The sequence below is a fragment of the Rhineura floridana genome, chromosome 7 (genome assembly GCF_030035675.1).
Source record: "Rhineura floridana isolate rRhiFlo1 chromosome 7, rRhiFlo1.hap2, whole genome shotgun sequence".
Classification (NCBI taxonomy): domain Eukaryota; kingdom Metazoa; phylum Chordata; class Lepidosauria; order Squamata; family Rhineuridae; genus Rhineura; species Rhineura floridana.
The window spans coordinates 16,452,458-16,467,088 of NC_084486.1; the positions used below are offsets into that span (position 1 = coordinate 16,452,458).

Here is a 14,631-nt window from a genome sequence, read left to right on the forward strand (position 1 = left end):
GTATTACAGAAATCGTTTTGGTGTGCTTGATTTGATTTCCCTGATGTGAAATTTGTGGTTTTTAGGGGAAGAGGAGCAGCTAAAAAGCCTGATCTCATGTTGTAACAGTATTTTGTAATGCTATTGTTTGTTAGTTTTAAAACATTGTTTGCTTTAACAAGTAGAAACTTTGGTAATACATTGGCAGTTTCCTCAGCTAATTCTTGCTAATCTATCTTTTTCTTCATCTGTGAATCATCTCTGCATGTTTTGGGCATGGGGTTTGGGGTCAAGGTATGGGACTCCAATGGAATTCCCATTGGCAGGTAGAGAGTGGGTGGAACCAAAAGGCAATAAAACCCTTTTCAGAGATAAGGAACAGGGACAGAATCTAATCTTGCTAAATCATACAGTCAGAGAACCTTGTATCAGGTAAGTTGGTAACTTTTCTTTCACTGCTGTACAAATAGTGACTTTTCACAAAAGTAACCTATCAAGTTGGGAAAGACTGTAATATTATTCTCAATTAAACTGTGTTGTGTTGCTGCTGTGCCAAAATCTAAATCAAATCTGACAGAGTTAAAAGGAGGGCATCAGGTGAACAAGGGGCTCATACTATAACAAGGAAGGCTGCAGACCCTGGCTATAGTCTGTGGCCCCAGGGCATGGCCTGAGGCTTCATGATGCAGCCTCCTTGCCAAAGCTAAGCAGGTTCGGGTCTGGTCAATTCCTGGATGGGAGGTTACCTTGGAAGCTAATATACTACAGCAGTTTGCCTGCCTGGTAGAGGCCTGGCAGATTTTTAAGATCTTGCAAGGATACCCTGCTGGTCGTTCCATCACCAACGGATTGTCACTTGGTGACAACATGGAAGTGGGCTTTGTCAATGATAGCACCCACCCTCTGGAATGTCCTCCCTCAGCTAATTTGTGTGAGAGAGGGTAATGACCTTTAAACACCTCTGAAAAACTGATTACCCAAATTTTCCTGGCATCTGACTCTTAATTTTTATTTTATGTTTTGTACATTCCTGCTCAGTTTTATTTGCAAGAGTTGCATTTTTTTTACTTCATTTTTATCTAAATTTTAGGAAATTCTGTTGAATGTTGTTGAATTTTTATTGGTTTTCATGAACATTGCTTAGAGATTTTTTTTGTTATATTAAGCTGTATTCAATTTTTATGAATGTAACACCACCTCAAGTTCTGTGATGGAAGAAAAATGGAATATAAATGTACTAAATCAGAGGCAACTAACCTTTTTTGGCCCAAGGACCACATTCAACCTTGCATGTGGCGAAAAGTGGGTGTGGCCACTCCACACTTTCACATGCATCTGAAGAGGGTGCAATCACTCTTCCTTCCTCATCAAATGATTGATCTCATTGACAACACTATATCACAAAAAAAAAAGTACAGTTGACAGGTAAGCACTTGTGTTAGGTACAAATTCAGTATACATCAGTGATCTGAAAACATAATAGGAAGGAAACAGTAACTGCCAAGCACTGATTGGCTAACAGCTCTTTATTTTGCTATTTAATGGTGTCAGTGATTTTAAATAGTTAAATACATAAATGATGCTACATTTTTCATATAGAAATGTTGCTATTCCCACAAACTTGACATGTATCTAATTTTGATCTTACGAAAACTATCAGCACCCCAAGGACTAATTCTCACATTTCTGGATTTTATCCAGCATTGCTGTATTGTAAGATTAAGCTTGACCTGCCTTATTATCCCTCGTCTAGATTGTATATACAAACAGGTAAGAAAATAAGCTACAGTGAAATTCTGAAACTTGACACTGAAAGGCTGCATCAACACCTGGGATTGGTATAAAGTAATAACAAAGAATAAATCATTCATGTTTAAAGAAGTAAAATAAATGCGCCTAGATGAATGAGAGCGAGGGTGGGAAAATGTCGTTAGACGTCTTGGCTGTGACTCTGCAAAGACATGACAAATGTATAGAAGAAACAAGTAAGGATTAACACTGACAGAATTGGGTCAATTGGTAATCTGTACTTATAAAAGCCAGTCCCTGACCAGAGCTTGGAAAAGTTACTTTTTTGAACTACAACTCCCATCAGCCCAATCCAGTGGCCATGCTGGCTGGGGCTGATGGGAGTTGTAGTTTTAAAAAAGTAACTTTTCCAAGCTCTGTCCCTGACAAACCAGCATGATCAAGAAGCCTGTGTCAGGATTGGCATTCAGCAGAATGAAGCAAACTGCCTTAGGTGGCATCATGAGTTGGGGGTAGGAGCATGGGGAGAGTTGAATGGAATTGGTGTCTGAATGGTCCAGCAAGATTTTTTTTTAAGTGTTGGCCCAGGCTGGGGGTGGTGGTGCAAGGAAGGGGCTCCACATCAGGCCACAAGATGACTTTGGTCAGTGGTTACCATGAGCATATTCAGATGAATGGTGGACCTCTGTAGATAGCAGCAAATCTCACTTTAAACCTTTGGGGTCACCAAGGCCAGGGAGCAGGTATCTCAACTTTCCATCGTATCAGTCAACGTTTGCATTTATTCCTCAAGGCACCAATGGCCATCCAGAAGCTGTTGAACTCCCATCATCCCTGACCATTGCCCATGCTGGCTGAGAGGTGGAGTCCAACAACATCTGGGTGGCCATAGTTCCCCATCCCTATCATACCACATAAAGTGCTGCACAGGGATGGGAGGGGATACGGCTGTTACTGGAACAAACCCTCCCTGCCACACCTGACCCTGAGTGCTCCAGGCCTGAGTGACAAGGATCCTAAAGCAGGGTGCATTGTGACTTTGTACACAAAATACACAGGAGCAGACAGTGTCCCTGAGGACACTGCAGTATGGAAGCTCTCTCTTCACCCACACCTCACCTAGCATAATGACAACCAGTTGCTACTAATAATATAAACTGAAACAATATTTATTACAGATATTTCGCCCCTTGGCTGGTTAAATTTGAACTGACTTGTGCTACTGTGTGCTTTACCCACCCAGAAATAATTTGTTAGGAAAAACAAATTACTTGTAATTTTTTTTTTTTGAGGAATGACTGAGTAATTTCTTTAAATGTTGATTGTAATAGAAAGAGGAGAAATTTCATTACTTTTAAGCTGTAATTGTAATGTTTCCATTGTTACTTTGGGCATTACTTGAGGGGGAGCAAGGGAAACATTCTGCTCCTTTGATTCGTGGATAAAAATCACGTACTTCTGCGCAGCATCGCTCTTCCTGTGTGCTCTGTGGGTGTTTAAGAGGCGATGAAGAAGGAGGTGGAGAGCAAGATGGGGTTGGAGTGGAAAAAATGGTTAAAAACATGGACGGTGGTGAAGAAAGGAGTGGAGGAAGAAGAGCTGGAGGGCAAGGAGGCAGCGGCAGAATGGACATGAAGAACTGTGAGAGATGATGATGATGATATGTGTGTGTGTGTGAATACTGTGTTTGCACTTGGTGTGGGGGAGTAGCCCTCCATGGCTACTTTGCTGCATTTGCAGTGTTTTAACTTTTTTGCACCCCAAGGGAAAATGTTTGCTTTGTGGCAGGGCAGGGTGTGGCAGGTGGTTGAGTGAGAGAGACTCTGCTTGCTGGCTGAGTGTGTGTGTGGGGGGGATTGCATGTGGTTTGGGGTGCAAAGCTCTGAGCGGTGGCCCCTGCCTCCCTCCCTGCCTACCCTCTCTTATCAGTGGAGAGATGAGAGACCACCACTGCTAGCTAGCCGCTCAGAAGTAGCAGGGCTACAGAGAGAGCAAGGAGCAGAGCCACAAGCCTCCTTACAGCCATGGCTTCGGGGTGAGTGAGGGGCAGGCAGAAGTTGCAGCAGCAAGCAGCCAGGATCCTAAAGAGCTGCTGCTTCCAGTTTTCTTTCCTGAACTTCCTTTCTTCCTAACAACCAGGATGCATCTTCATCTTCTGAAGAAGGTATTCCCTAGAAGTTCTTTTGTGCAAATTAAAAAATCCCCCTCCCCATGACAAATGCAGAGTTCTAAACAGGTTAAAAATTATTGTATAGTTAACTTACAGTACAATATACACAAGTTTACTCAGAAATAAGTCTTTATGTTTAGTGGACCTTACTCCGAGGTAAATCAAATTGGGTATCGGATTGCACTAATTAGGCAAGATAAGGACTGGTTGAAGCCTTGAAGCTGTACTAATTTGCAGTGGAGGGGAGGAGAGAAAAATATACCGGTAACCCTTTATTGTACAAAGATGCCTCAATCTGGTTAAGGCAAGTAAAATTTGATGCCTATAATACAAGAACTAACCTGCAATCCAATACATGTCTACTCAGAAGTAAGTTCCATTGGGTTTAATGGGACTTACTCCCAGGTAAGTGTGCATTGGAGTACACACTTACATGTGAGTAAGCCCATTGAACCCAACAGAGTTTACTTCTGAATAGACACCCATTGGATTGCAGCCTTAGTCTTCTTTTGCAGCCATTTTAATTCTGCCTTCTCTATCTTCACAACAGCCATGTGAGGTAGGTTAGGCTGAGAGTTAGGGACTGGCCCAAAGCAGTAAATAAGCAAAAACAATGTGTAAAAATTTAAAATGTGAAAATGCTCATGCTCAAAGTATTTTTGTCGCTCTTTGTCAAAGCTTTGTGCGTGGGGTTTTATGTCTACTGTCTCATAACTTCTTTTTGCCTGAGGATGTCATATCTCATAGTTACAGATGTTCTTTTCTAAAAAACAGAACTGTATTGTAAAAGCAGCATTTCAAATGTAAAATTTGATTTCAAGTGAAAAAGTATATGTGTGTTGGGGTATCACCATTGCTGGGGTGGGGGGTGGATGTGAGATTCTGTTATGCCATTCTGTTAATCTTATGGATAAAAAAAAATTCTACTACCCTCTGTGTGTCTGTGTGTGTTTATTTTTAATGTTGTTAGGCTACTTAGATGTGCAGCAGCCAAGGTCACTCCATTTTTTTTAAAAAAGTAACTTTAGTGTAATTGTAGTTATTACTTTTGAGATAGGTCTATCAGTGGACATTAGCCATGTCAAGCCAATGGTACATCCATAATCGGAGGCAATGTACCTCTGGTTGCTGGATCCCGGGGGCTAACAATAGGGCATGGCTATTACATCAGACCCTGATGGTCTGATCATTTGGATCACTTGGTTTGCCACACAGGTGGACTACATGGGTTTTGCAAAAGGGCCACACTCTTTCTTTCTTGTATATTGAATTTGAAACACCTAAGCTGATGACATTGCCAGATGTCAGAACATTTGATTTCCCAGAGCATACTGCCAACACAATCCTCAGGGGCCTTCAAAAATCCACTTCCTTCTGTAGAAGCGGGGGGGGGGGTTTATAAGCAGTTTAAGTCACTCCACACTTATCAGATTAACCAACATTTCCCACATGGATAAATGTCAAATCAAACATTGGGCAATAAAAAGACTAGTACAACCTGCCAATTTTCCCATCCGTTCGGTTAAGGACTCAAATGTTAACGTATCAAGATATCTGCTTGCCTCTGTCACCTTGATTGTGACTTAGGTAGAAAAAATCCAGTTTGAACAATCCCACATTTCCCGATAAAGGTTCAGTTGCTCTTGCCATGTGAGCTTTCCTTTCCCATAGGATGCTAGTGATGGCCAATGCACTGTGGCCCCACAGAGGGGCTTGATAGCTGCAACTGTCTGCTATATACTCCTAAATTTTTACTGACTTTCAGGATGGTGCTGTAGCAAACCTCCAACCTGCTTATCCCACCTTAAGCTGCGTCAGCAGGTTTCTTGTGCCTCTACTCCTCCCTAAAATAAATATGAAGTAAGCAAGCAAACATCTCACTGTGAAAAAACCTATGCTAGCATGGATCTGAATTATCATGCAACATGTCTCATCAATACTAAATGAACATTATCACAGCCGGTGATCAGGGATGATGGGAGTTGGAGTCCACAACATCTGGAGGGCCACCCCTGGCCTATGCTGATCTTTTAGCAAACATTCATTAATTCATATACCACCTTTCTGCCAAGGCACTCTTGGTGGTTTACAACTTTAAAATACTAAAACAGATTATATAAAATGTAAAGTTGGCACCAGGGAGCAGTGGGCAGTCCAACCGAAGCAGGCCCTGGAATTGTCTTTGCCTGCTTGTCCTGCCTTCAGTCTTCCTTCACACAGGTGGTGTCCTTTGGCCCTGTAGGGAGGAGGGGACAGTCCAAGAGTAGCATGCCTGGATGTCTTTGCCTGCCTGCCTGCCTGCCTCGTTCTTCCCACAGGGCAGATGGTGTCCACTGCAAATACCCAGTGTGATGGGATGATTTGGGACTGTGGGGTTAAAAAAAACTTGCTGTTTTATGGGGGGAAGTCACTCTGAACTGTTTCCAAGAATAACATTGATGATTAACCCATTTTGCAACTGCTGACCTAATTTGTTGTGCACATACATCTCTACCTCCATAACGAAGTTTTTTCAATGGAAAAAGCAACCAAATGTCTACCTCTTGCTAGCAGAGAACAGAGCGTGTGTCTTGTTAACAAACTTTGAATGCCTTGCTAGTATGTCTGCATTGTGTGGAGAGCCTACATATATACACCAGGGTCTGCTGCCACCCTTTTCTTTCCAGCACATGGAGGGCAACAGGGCAAGGCCAGCAACTATGGGCCTGGTTCCTCTCTCATGCATTTGGCACTGAATGCCTCAATGGGACTAGTGTCTACTGAACATGTGCAGGCCATGCTACAACTTGCTTTCCCTTCCCCTCCCCCCCAGTACATGCATGTTCACTCTGATTTGGGGGACACTGGGGGCAAATAGCAGTTGTGAGGGTGTGAATTGAAATTGTTACCCTGTGCCATGATTCCTCTCAGATTTACCTCTTCCCTGCTATTTTTTTTTAAATCACCCAAATCCTAAAGAAGTGGATAACATCACATCTAGTTTGGCTCTGAATGTGACAAATGAGTCTGAGAAATCTGAGGATCCTAATCTATATTTGTTTGCTTTGCAGAACATGAAACCCATGACCACTCTAAGATATTGCTTCCACTTCAGCTTAGTACAACAATGGCCTAGTTCTCAATGAGTTGGTAAAATTTGTGTCTGGGCAATGCCAAATTAGATTGCAAGTGTGGACTCACAGGATAAAATTTGCCCCTGTGGAGAAAAAAAGACACCAATACATAGAAAACTGATGTGTCAGAAAGAGACTACCTTTGCATTTTTTTTCCTATTTGGCGGAAACTTTGTGTAGGGAGGAGCATTCAGTCGTGTAAACTCCCACATGCAATCTGAACCAGTCCAGACCAGATACAGGTATGTGACTTTAGACAATGCAGGTGCTGTTATGTTTTCCCTTAGATCTCATCCTTGAGATATGCAACTTTATTCTTTCTGCATCCTTGTGCTGGGAGTGCCATTGGTGAGCTTGTCTGACCCAGCGCAATGCAGTTGTGAAGACAAGGCAAATACCTGCACGGTCATTGCAGGAAGTAATGGATTGCCAGGCACCCCTGGGAGCCATGGATTACCAGGAAGAGATGGGAAGCAAGGCCCTCAAGGTGAACAAGGAGAGCAAGGTACAACATTAGCAACTTCCAAGAGCTATGTCCAATGTGAGCATTAGGGGAGAGTGACAGCTCTGTGACAAAGCATGTACAGAAGGTCACCGGTTCAATATGTGGCATCTCCACCAAAAAAGTATCTTATCTAGTGGGTTTGGGAAAGACTGCTGGCCACTTTCCTCCAAAGGGATGGGACAATGAAGATTCCTTGTTTTCTGCAGAGCATCCTTTCAAAAAATTATTTGTTTATTTGTTCATATGTTTAAGTAAAACCCAAGAATGCCCATACTATATTTCTCACTCCTTTGGATTTTTCTGTTTATTCATCCAATTAAATGACAGGTTTACGAGGAACACAGGGACCCCCAGGGAAAGTTGGACCCCCTGGCTGTAAAGGAGATCAAGGGGAAAGAGGTCAGAAAGGTGACTGTGAAGGAAGAGGTAAGAACAGTGGTGGCTGATGTCCATTGAGACTGGTAGGGTGGAAGGCAGAGAGACCAACAGTAGGTAGAGCCAGAGCCAGTGATAGGTGAAGGCAAAGCTGCTGACACGCTGCCCAACTAATTCTAGTTTTGTCCCCGTTCCTCCTCCCTGCTGAGTTCTACAGGGTCAGCAATGACAGGAGGAGGAAGCTGATAGGCAGTGCCACCCCTCTGGACTGGATGCAAGTCAGACGGCAAGCAGCTTGGGGCTGGCAGAGGGCAGACTGAGGTTGGTGGGCAGTGCTCCACTTGCCCTAATGGAACAGCCTCTGCTGAGTAAAAGATCTTGAGAATTACAGACGCACATATACACAAGCTGGAAGATTTTACCAAATTTTGTCTGGGTTCCATACACAAGGCTAATGAGAATGTAAGGTGAGCTTTAGTGGAATTCCAGTGTATAAAAAGTCAAATTGCTCTAGTCAACTGATTACAGCAGCAACATCAGTCTGGTTAAACTAGAGCTGTGTACTCTCATGGGTTCTTTAAATTTTGTATCTTAATCAACTATTTTTTAATTAATTGAGACACATTTTAATTGATGAAAGCAAACAATCTCATATACAGACCCCATGCGGAGCTACTAGTTCATAAAAGTGCATATCCACATGAGCAGAACAGTGTATGTGTCATGATTTTCTATTTTCAGTGACACTTTTTCAGCTTGCTATGATTGTGCAAATCATAAGGACCACACATACGGCTTCTGTGGAGACCACTAGTTTACACAAATGATGGTTCCACATGAGCCTACCTGTGGCTCCCTACACACCTGAGGTGTTCATCTGGGGCTGATGGAACGTGTGATCACTCTGTCAATGGCATGTGTAAGAAGATCCCGACAAAACTCTGAAATGGATTCTCCATTCTGGATTCAAGTTTACTATAGTTAAGCAAAAGATGTTTAGAAGGTGGATGGGGTCTTTCAACTAGACCTCAATGTTTGCCACCATTTGTTTTAGTTTGAAAACAGTTTCCTTTTCCCATAGACAGATACATAGGTTCACCATATACATTATCTACTTCATGCATCTGATGAAGTGTGGGCTCTTTTGACCAACAAAATGTATACAACATTAAATGTGTCAGTCTTTAAGTACTGTTAACACATTCAGTTGGTATCACTGCAAGTGTACACACCATATATTTAACACACATTTAAAGCATATTATTTTCCCCAAAGCATCCTGGGTAATGTACAGTAGGGCACCGCTTTTCGGCAGCCTGCTTTTCAGCGTTCCGCTAATAAGGCAGCTAAAATTAGAGTAAGGCCCCACTCATACGGCGCTTGTTCTGCTTTTACGGCATTTTTTAGGTGTTGGGAGCCATTTTATTGAAGGAGTTCCACTTTTCGGCAGGTTTCACTTTCAGGCGGGGGTCTGGAACGTAACCCACCATATGAGTGAGGCCCTACTGTAGTTTGTTAAGCGTTCTAGGAATTGTAGCTCTGTGGGTGGTAAATTACAGTTTCCAGAATTCTTTGTGGGAAATAGTCCTTCCAATGTGCTTTAAATGTATGGTATGCATGCAGCCTAACATTGCTCTGGAATTAAGATCAGAAACTGGAAGGGAAAAATAGGTCAATGATGTACAAATTTGTCACTGCCTAAGAAGTTTCTTCCTCTGTTATTGTTTTCAATATTTGATATTTTAATACAAACAGAATAATAATGATATAATAATAAAATTTTATTTATCAGACGCCCATTTGTCTGACTGAACGGACACTCTGGGCGACGTACAATATAAAATAAAAAATATTTTATAACACTGAATAACACTGTCCTGTTGCCTTTTAGAACTTGAACTTCTCAAAACACAAATCAGCGGTTTACAAGCAGAGCTGAAGGCTTTGCAACTGACTACAAGTAAAACCTATAAAGGTAAAATAGAGAGTTGTCTGTGTACTTTTGAGAATAGATGTATGGGCCTTATATGAATACCCTCCTCTGACATTACATGGTGCACATTAGGGAAGGGGAAATTCAGTTCAGTTCACATTTAAAGCCAAATTTTTAAATTTGTGCTTTCTGAAACAACATGAGAATTGAAACACAGCCACCCTTCAAAATTTGCACTCATCTTAATTTTGCCATGCAGATCTCCAACTAAGCAATATTTGCAAAAATGCATATATTAGGGGAAAGTGTGCATAAAAATTAATATATTAGGGAAAATAGCATACATAATGCATTATATTGGGAGAAATTGAATGCAGAAATGTGAAACTGTATACAAAATATTTTATTAAGATAAATTCTCACTAAAATGCTGGACAATTTTCCTGAGGATTTTTTTTTTAAAAAATCACAAATTACTGCAGAAATGCAGAGAATCAAATTTAAGACTGGAAAAAATGAGACAATGAGAGAACTGAAATTGACAGATCTTTCCATCCCTAGTGGTCATGTAACTAAACCACTTATGTGAGTGACTAAATGTGCAACAATTGATGTATGGATCAGGTCCAGGTCCTAAAATTGGGCTGTTATGATAAAAGCACATGTGAAAAAATTAACTTTGATTGTATTGTCTATCAGCCATTCTAGGACATATATTCCCAAACAGCACAACAGCAGAAGGAAAAATATTTGCAATCAATGGAGCTGAAGGTGATTATGAGACTTCAAAAGCAACATGTTACAATTTGGGTGGCCAAGTTGCTTCTCCAAGGAGTGCAGAGGAAAACATTGCCACACTAAAACTCGCTGCAAAACTAGGAAGACATGTATATCTTGGAATGAATGACCAGGAGACAGAAGGCATCTTTAAGCATCTAAATGGTGACACAATGAAATACTCAAACTGGGCACCAAAGGAACCCAATGGGGAACAAGAGGACTGCATAGAAATGTATATGGATGGCAAATGGAATGACATTGCATGTAGTAACGTTCGGTTAATAATGTGTGAATTTTGATCTGACTGTCTTTATGGGTGTTTCAACATCTATTAAGGCAGAATTCAGAGATCTGCTGTTTAAATTACTGTGAATCATCACCTATAACTCAGTCTTGTGGGGAAAATCCCTTGTATACTGAGTTCCAAAGAATAACAAGATTATTAAAAGTCTTCTAATACAGTAGAGGCCAGAAAGCTGAACATGTGTTGGGCCGTTTCAGGTAAATTAATTTCATATGGACCACAGTAGAGGGTATGTGCAAAATTTGTAAATGTGTGTGTGTAGTTTTAGTATTGAGATTATGATACTATGTCTCTTTAAGGTACTATAGGTATACTATACCACCACTACTATAAATTGACCTTTTGTACTTATAAAATATTGCCTATTTTTAATGTGATAATGATGCAACCTTTATGTATGTGCATGCAGGGCCGGTTCTAAAGGGCGGCCAGGTGGGGCACTGGCCCAAGGGCCCCTGGAGCTACAGGAGGCCCTCCGCTCTCCTTCTGTGATTTGCAGAAGCATCCGCGGACCGCCATCCCCCCGCTTTACCTACCTTTCCGTTGTTTTTTGTGGCGCACAGATTTGCCATCAATTAAGATGGCGGCCAAGGTTTCCTTAAGGGGCTGAAGCCTCTGCCGCCATCTTTGCTGATGGCATGCATGTGTGGGGCTGTTTTCTCCAAACCATGCCCATCTGTCCATCAGGTGATGTCACTGAGTTATGTCAGTTTATGGGTGGGGTTCAAAACTGCTGGTGCTACTTTGCTAGCCCATTCCCTGTATGAAACATGCTGGTGATGCAGACCCCTGCAGTCAGCAGGATTACACTTTCCACTCACCAATTGATGAGCGGAGAGTCCAATCCTGCTGGTGAAGCAGACCCTTCTATCCACTCATGCGGGTCAACTTTGAGAGGTGGGTGGGACCATCCACCTGTCAACATTGACCTGAGGGAGGGGGAGAGAAAGATCTAGGTAAAAAGTCCCCCACACCTGGACTAAAGGTAAAAGTTCAGGTTTGGACAAACAAAGGAAGGTGAAATAGGGCAAGGTCTCGGTTGAAGCAAGGCAAGGCAAGAACTGCAGGATTAACTGGCACCTTGGACAGCTTCATGCAGGGATCAGGCTGATCAAATGTTTTTTCAGTAACAACCATCGTCAGACTGAGCCTTAAATAAGAACTGCAGCTTTATCTTAGTAGCCAGCTCTGCCTCCTACGAGAGGAGCCATTTGACTGGAAGGGTACCAGCCTGCTTTAGCAGTCATCAGCTATGACAGTGTGGAGAAAATTGGGATTCTACTGGAGCTTCTGAGCTGGAGTCCATGGAGTCAGGGTAAGGCAACACAACCTTCTCTGAAGAGGTGCTGGCACAATGGGCTCCCCTTGTACAACTGATTCTGGGTTAGTTACGAAAAGCTGGGACTGGTCCTAAGGGCAATCCCCTCTCCCACTCCAAATCCTCACCCCACCAAAAATGAAGAGTCTTACCCTCAGATCGTGATGATACAATCAGAGAGAAGCTAATAGTAAAAATACTCCTTTATTTGCACCATTACAAAGAGAATTGACTCTACGAGGTGACAAAACAACTGGCCTTTATTCCCTTCTGAGTCAAGCCTCCTTGCAGTGTCACCTAGTGACTCTTTTGCTTATGCAGGTAACACAACACCTATAATATTCCTTTTAAGAGGACTACAACCAAAGATATTCCATTGACTCATATAGCATCGGTCTGGAAGCTAAGCTTCTAAGGCTGCCATCCTATATACACTCGTTTGACCATCTCCCAGATATGTAATACATCTGAATAAACATGCATAGGATTGGACTGTAAGAGAAATAAATGAGACCTGATTCTGTCCTCCATGCAAAGATATAAATATAAATATTATAAATATCATTTAAATTGGAAGGATGTTCTATTACCATGGAACATACAAACAGATGAAGTTGCCTTGCAGTGAGTCAGACCACTGGTTCATTTCAGCCACCACTGTCTATTCTGGATTAGAGTGGCCCTCCACAGTTTAGGCCTCATCTTTCCTAGCTCTGTGACTTTAGATCCTTTTAACCAGATGTAAGGACAAAGGACCATCTGGATTCAAAGCATGTGTTGTATCATTTAACTGCAAGAGTATGAAGATATACCTAAAAGGCTTCCAATGTGATTGCTTCATGCTGCTGCTTCAGATCAAAAGGCAACACCTATCAAGGTCATTCATCAACAACTCTTGTTTGCAACTGAAGCAATAAATACTTGCTGACAGCATAATAGATGAGTGAAAAGATAAAGTGGTTGCAGAGTTAGAGCTCACTCGGTCTCAAAAGCTTAAATGGTGTTTTTAAAAGAATTATATAAATTCATGAAGGGTAAGGGCGTATCAATAGCCGCTAGCCATGATAGCTAAGAAGGGAAACCACAGATTTAGAGATAGTATTTCTCTCTGATTATCAGATGCAGGGGACAAACAGCAGGGCAGAATCAACATCTGCATGTCCTGCTTGTGACCAGTTGGCTGGCAAACAGTATATGGGACTAGATGGTGCAATTCAACAGGATAGCTCTTACTTCAAGATCATTGTTTTTGTTTCAGTTCTTCCAGACTCTGCATTCAAGATGTAATGTGTGAACTCCATCGTCTCATCTGTGTATTGAGACTACAAAGCTACTAGCTGACCCTGTGTGTGGAACCAACAGCATTTTAGAGAAACCTACCTTGGAGGTTCTGCCCACCATTTCAAACTTTAGTGTGTATCAGTTCCCAAATAAGTCAGTCAGTACTCTTTCAGCAAATAGGTACTGGTTGCAGGTTAGCCCCTGTACTGTAAAAACTTCATACACACCAAGCTCTGAATACATAGTGAAAAAGGAATGTTGAGCATATGAAATCACATCCACAAAGGGCTAACCCGCACTGTCCTGAAAATGGGACCACTCACCCCACCCCGGATGCATCCCCAAAGTTATTCAGGAGTGAGGCTAAGGGTTTTTTAAAAATTAAAAATATGGTTGAGGGGGGAGGAGATGCTACACCACCTTCCCCCCTCCCCGAGCGAATGGATGTAACTAGCAATACGCAAGAACTGCTTTGTGCCCAGCACAGAGCACATTTGTGGGTGGTGTGCATCCCCTGGAGCAATGGGAGAGATTCCTCCTCTCATCTGTGCTTGCTCACACGGGATTGCCTGAGACAGCTTGAGCAGGGCAGAGTCAACACCCAACACTGGCCTCTTCCTTCACACACCAGCTTTGAAGGGAGGACATCGTCGGAGTAGACTGTCAAACACAGGAATGTGGTGAGACAATTTTCATTGGGTGGGGAGAGACAAAATTGGGGAGGCAGAAGCTTTGGGGCATTGGTCACAGTAAAAGCCAGCTAACGTGGCTTCTGATGGCTTTACCTGCAAATCCCACAGCTCTATTTTGGTAGTACATAAGTTTGCATGAGAAAAATTAAATAAGGTGAATTATTTATAATGATCATTTGCACAGCTCGGTGGGGGTTTAAAGCTGTTGCAACCAAGGCTCTAGCCACATTATAATTTTCAAAACCATTCTGAAATTGAACCAGCTTGCAAGGATTGAAAGGATATATTTTTCAAACTTTTTTAACAAACTAGGGAAGAAATTACCCCCAGACACGCCTGTATACACAATATTCCAGCTCCCCATTACCTGGACTAAGTTAGTAAGGTCTCATTAGGCTTCCTGAGCCTTAGACAGTCAGCTCACTCATCTCT

At 42.2% G+C, this 14,631-nt stretch overlaps 1 protein-coding gene across 1 annotated transcript; it reads left to right on the forward strand.

The window, feature by feature from the left end:
- The first annotated feature begins 305 nt into the window (after positions 1–305).
- LOC133388737 (pulmonary surfactant-associated protein D-like) lies at positions 306–11,264 on the forward strand. Its single transcript, XM_061634965.1, has 5 exons — positions 306–411; positions 7,299–7,516; positions 7,844–7,942; positions 9,783–9,866; positions 10,524–11,264. Exons 2-5 carry the CDS (start codon positions 7,315–7,317, stop codon positions 10,901–10,903), a joined length of 765 nt encoding a protein of 254 aa, XP_061490949.1. The 5' UTR covers positions 306–411; positions 7,299–7,314; the 3' UTR covers positions 10,904–11,264.
- The last annotated feature ends 3,367 nt before the right edge of the window (positions 11,265–14,631 follow it).

Coding starts and splice junctions, on each gene's coding strand:
- LOC133388737 (XM_061634965.1), top strand. CDS start 7,315: ATGCAACTTTATTCTTTCTGCATCCTTGTGCTGGGAGTGCCATTGGTG. Junction 7,517..7,843: donor AGGTGAACAAGGAGAGCAAG/GTACAACATTAG, acceptor ATTAAATGACAG/GTTTACGAGGAACACAGGGA. Junction 7,943..9,782: donor AGGTGACTGTGAAGGAAGAG/GTAAGAACAGTG, acceptor GTTGCCTTTTAG/AACTTGAACTTCTCAAAACA.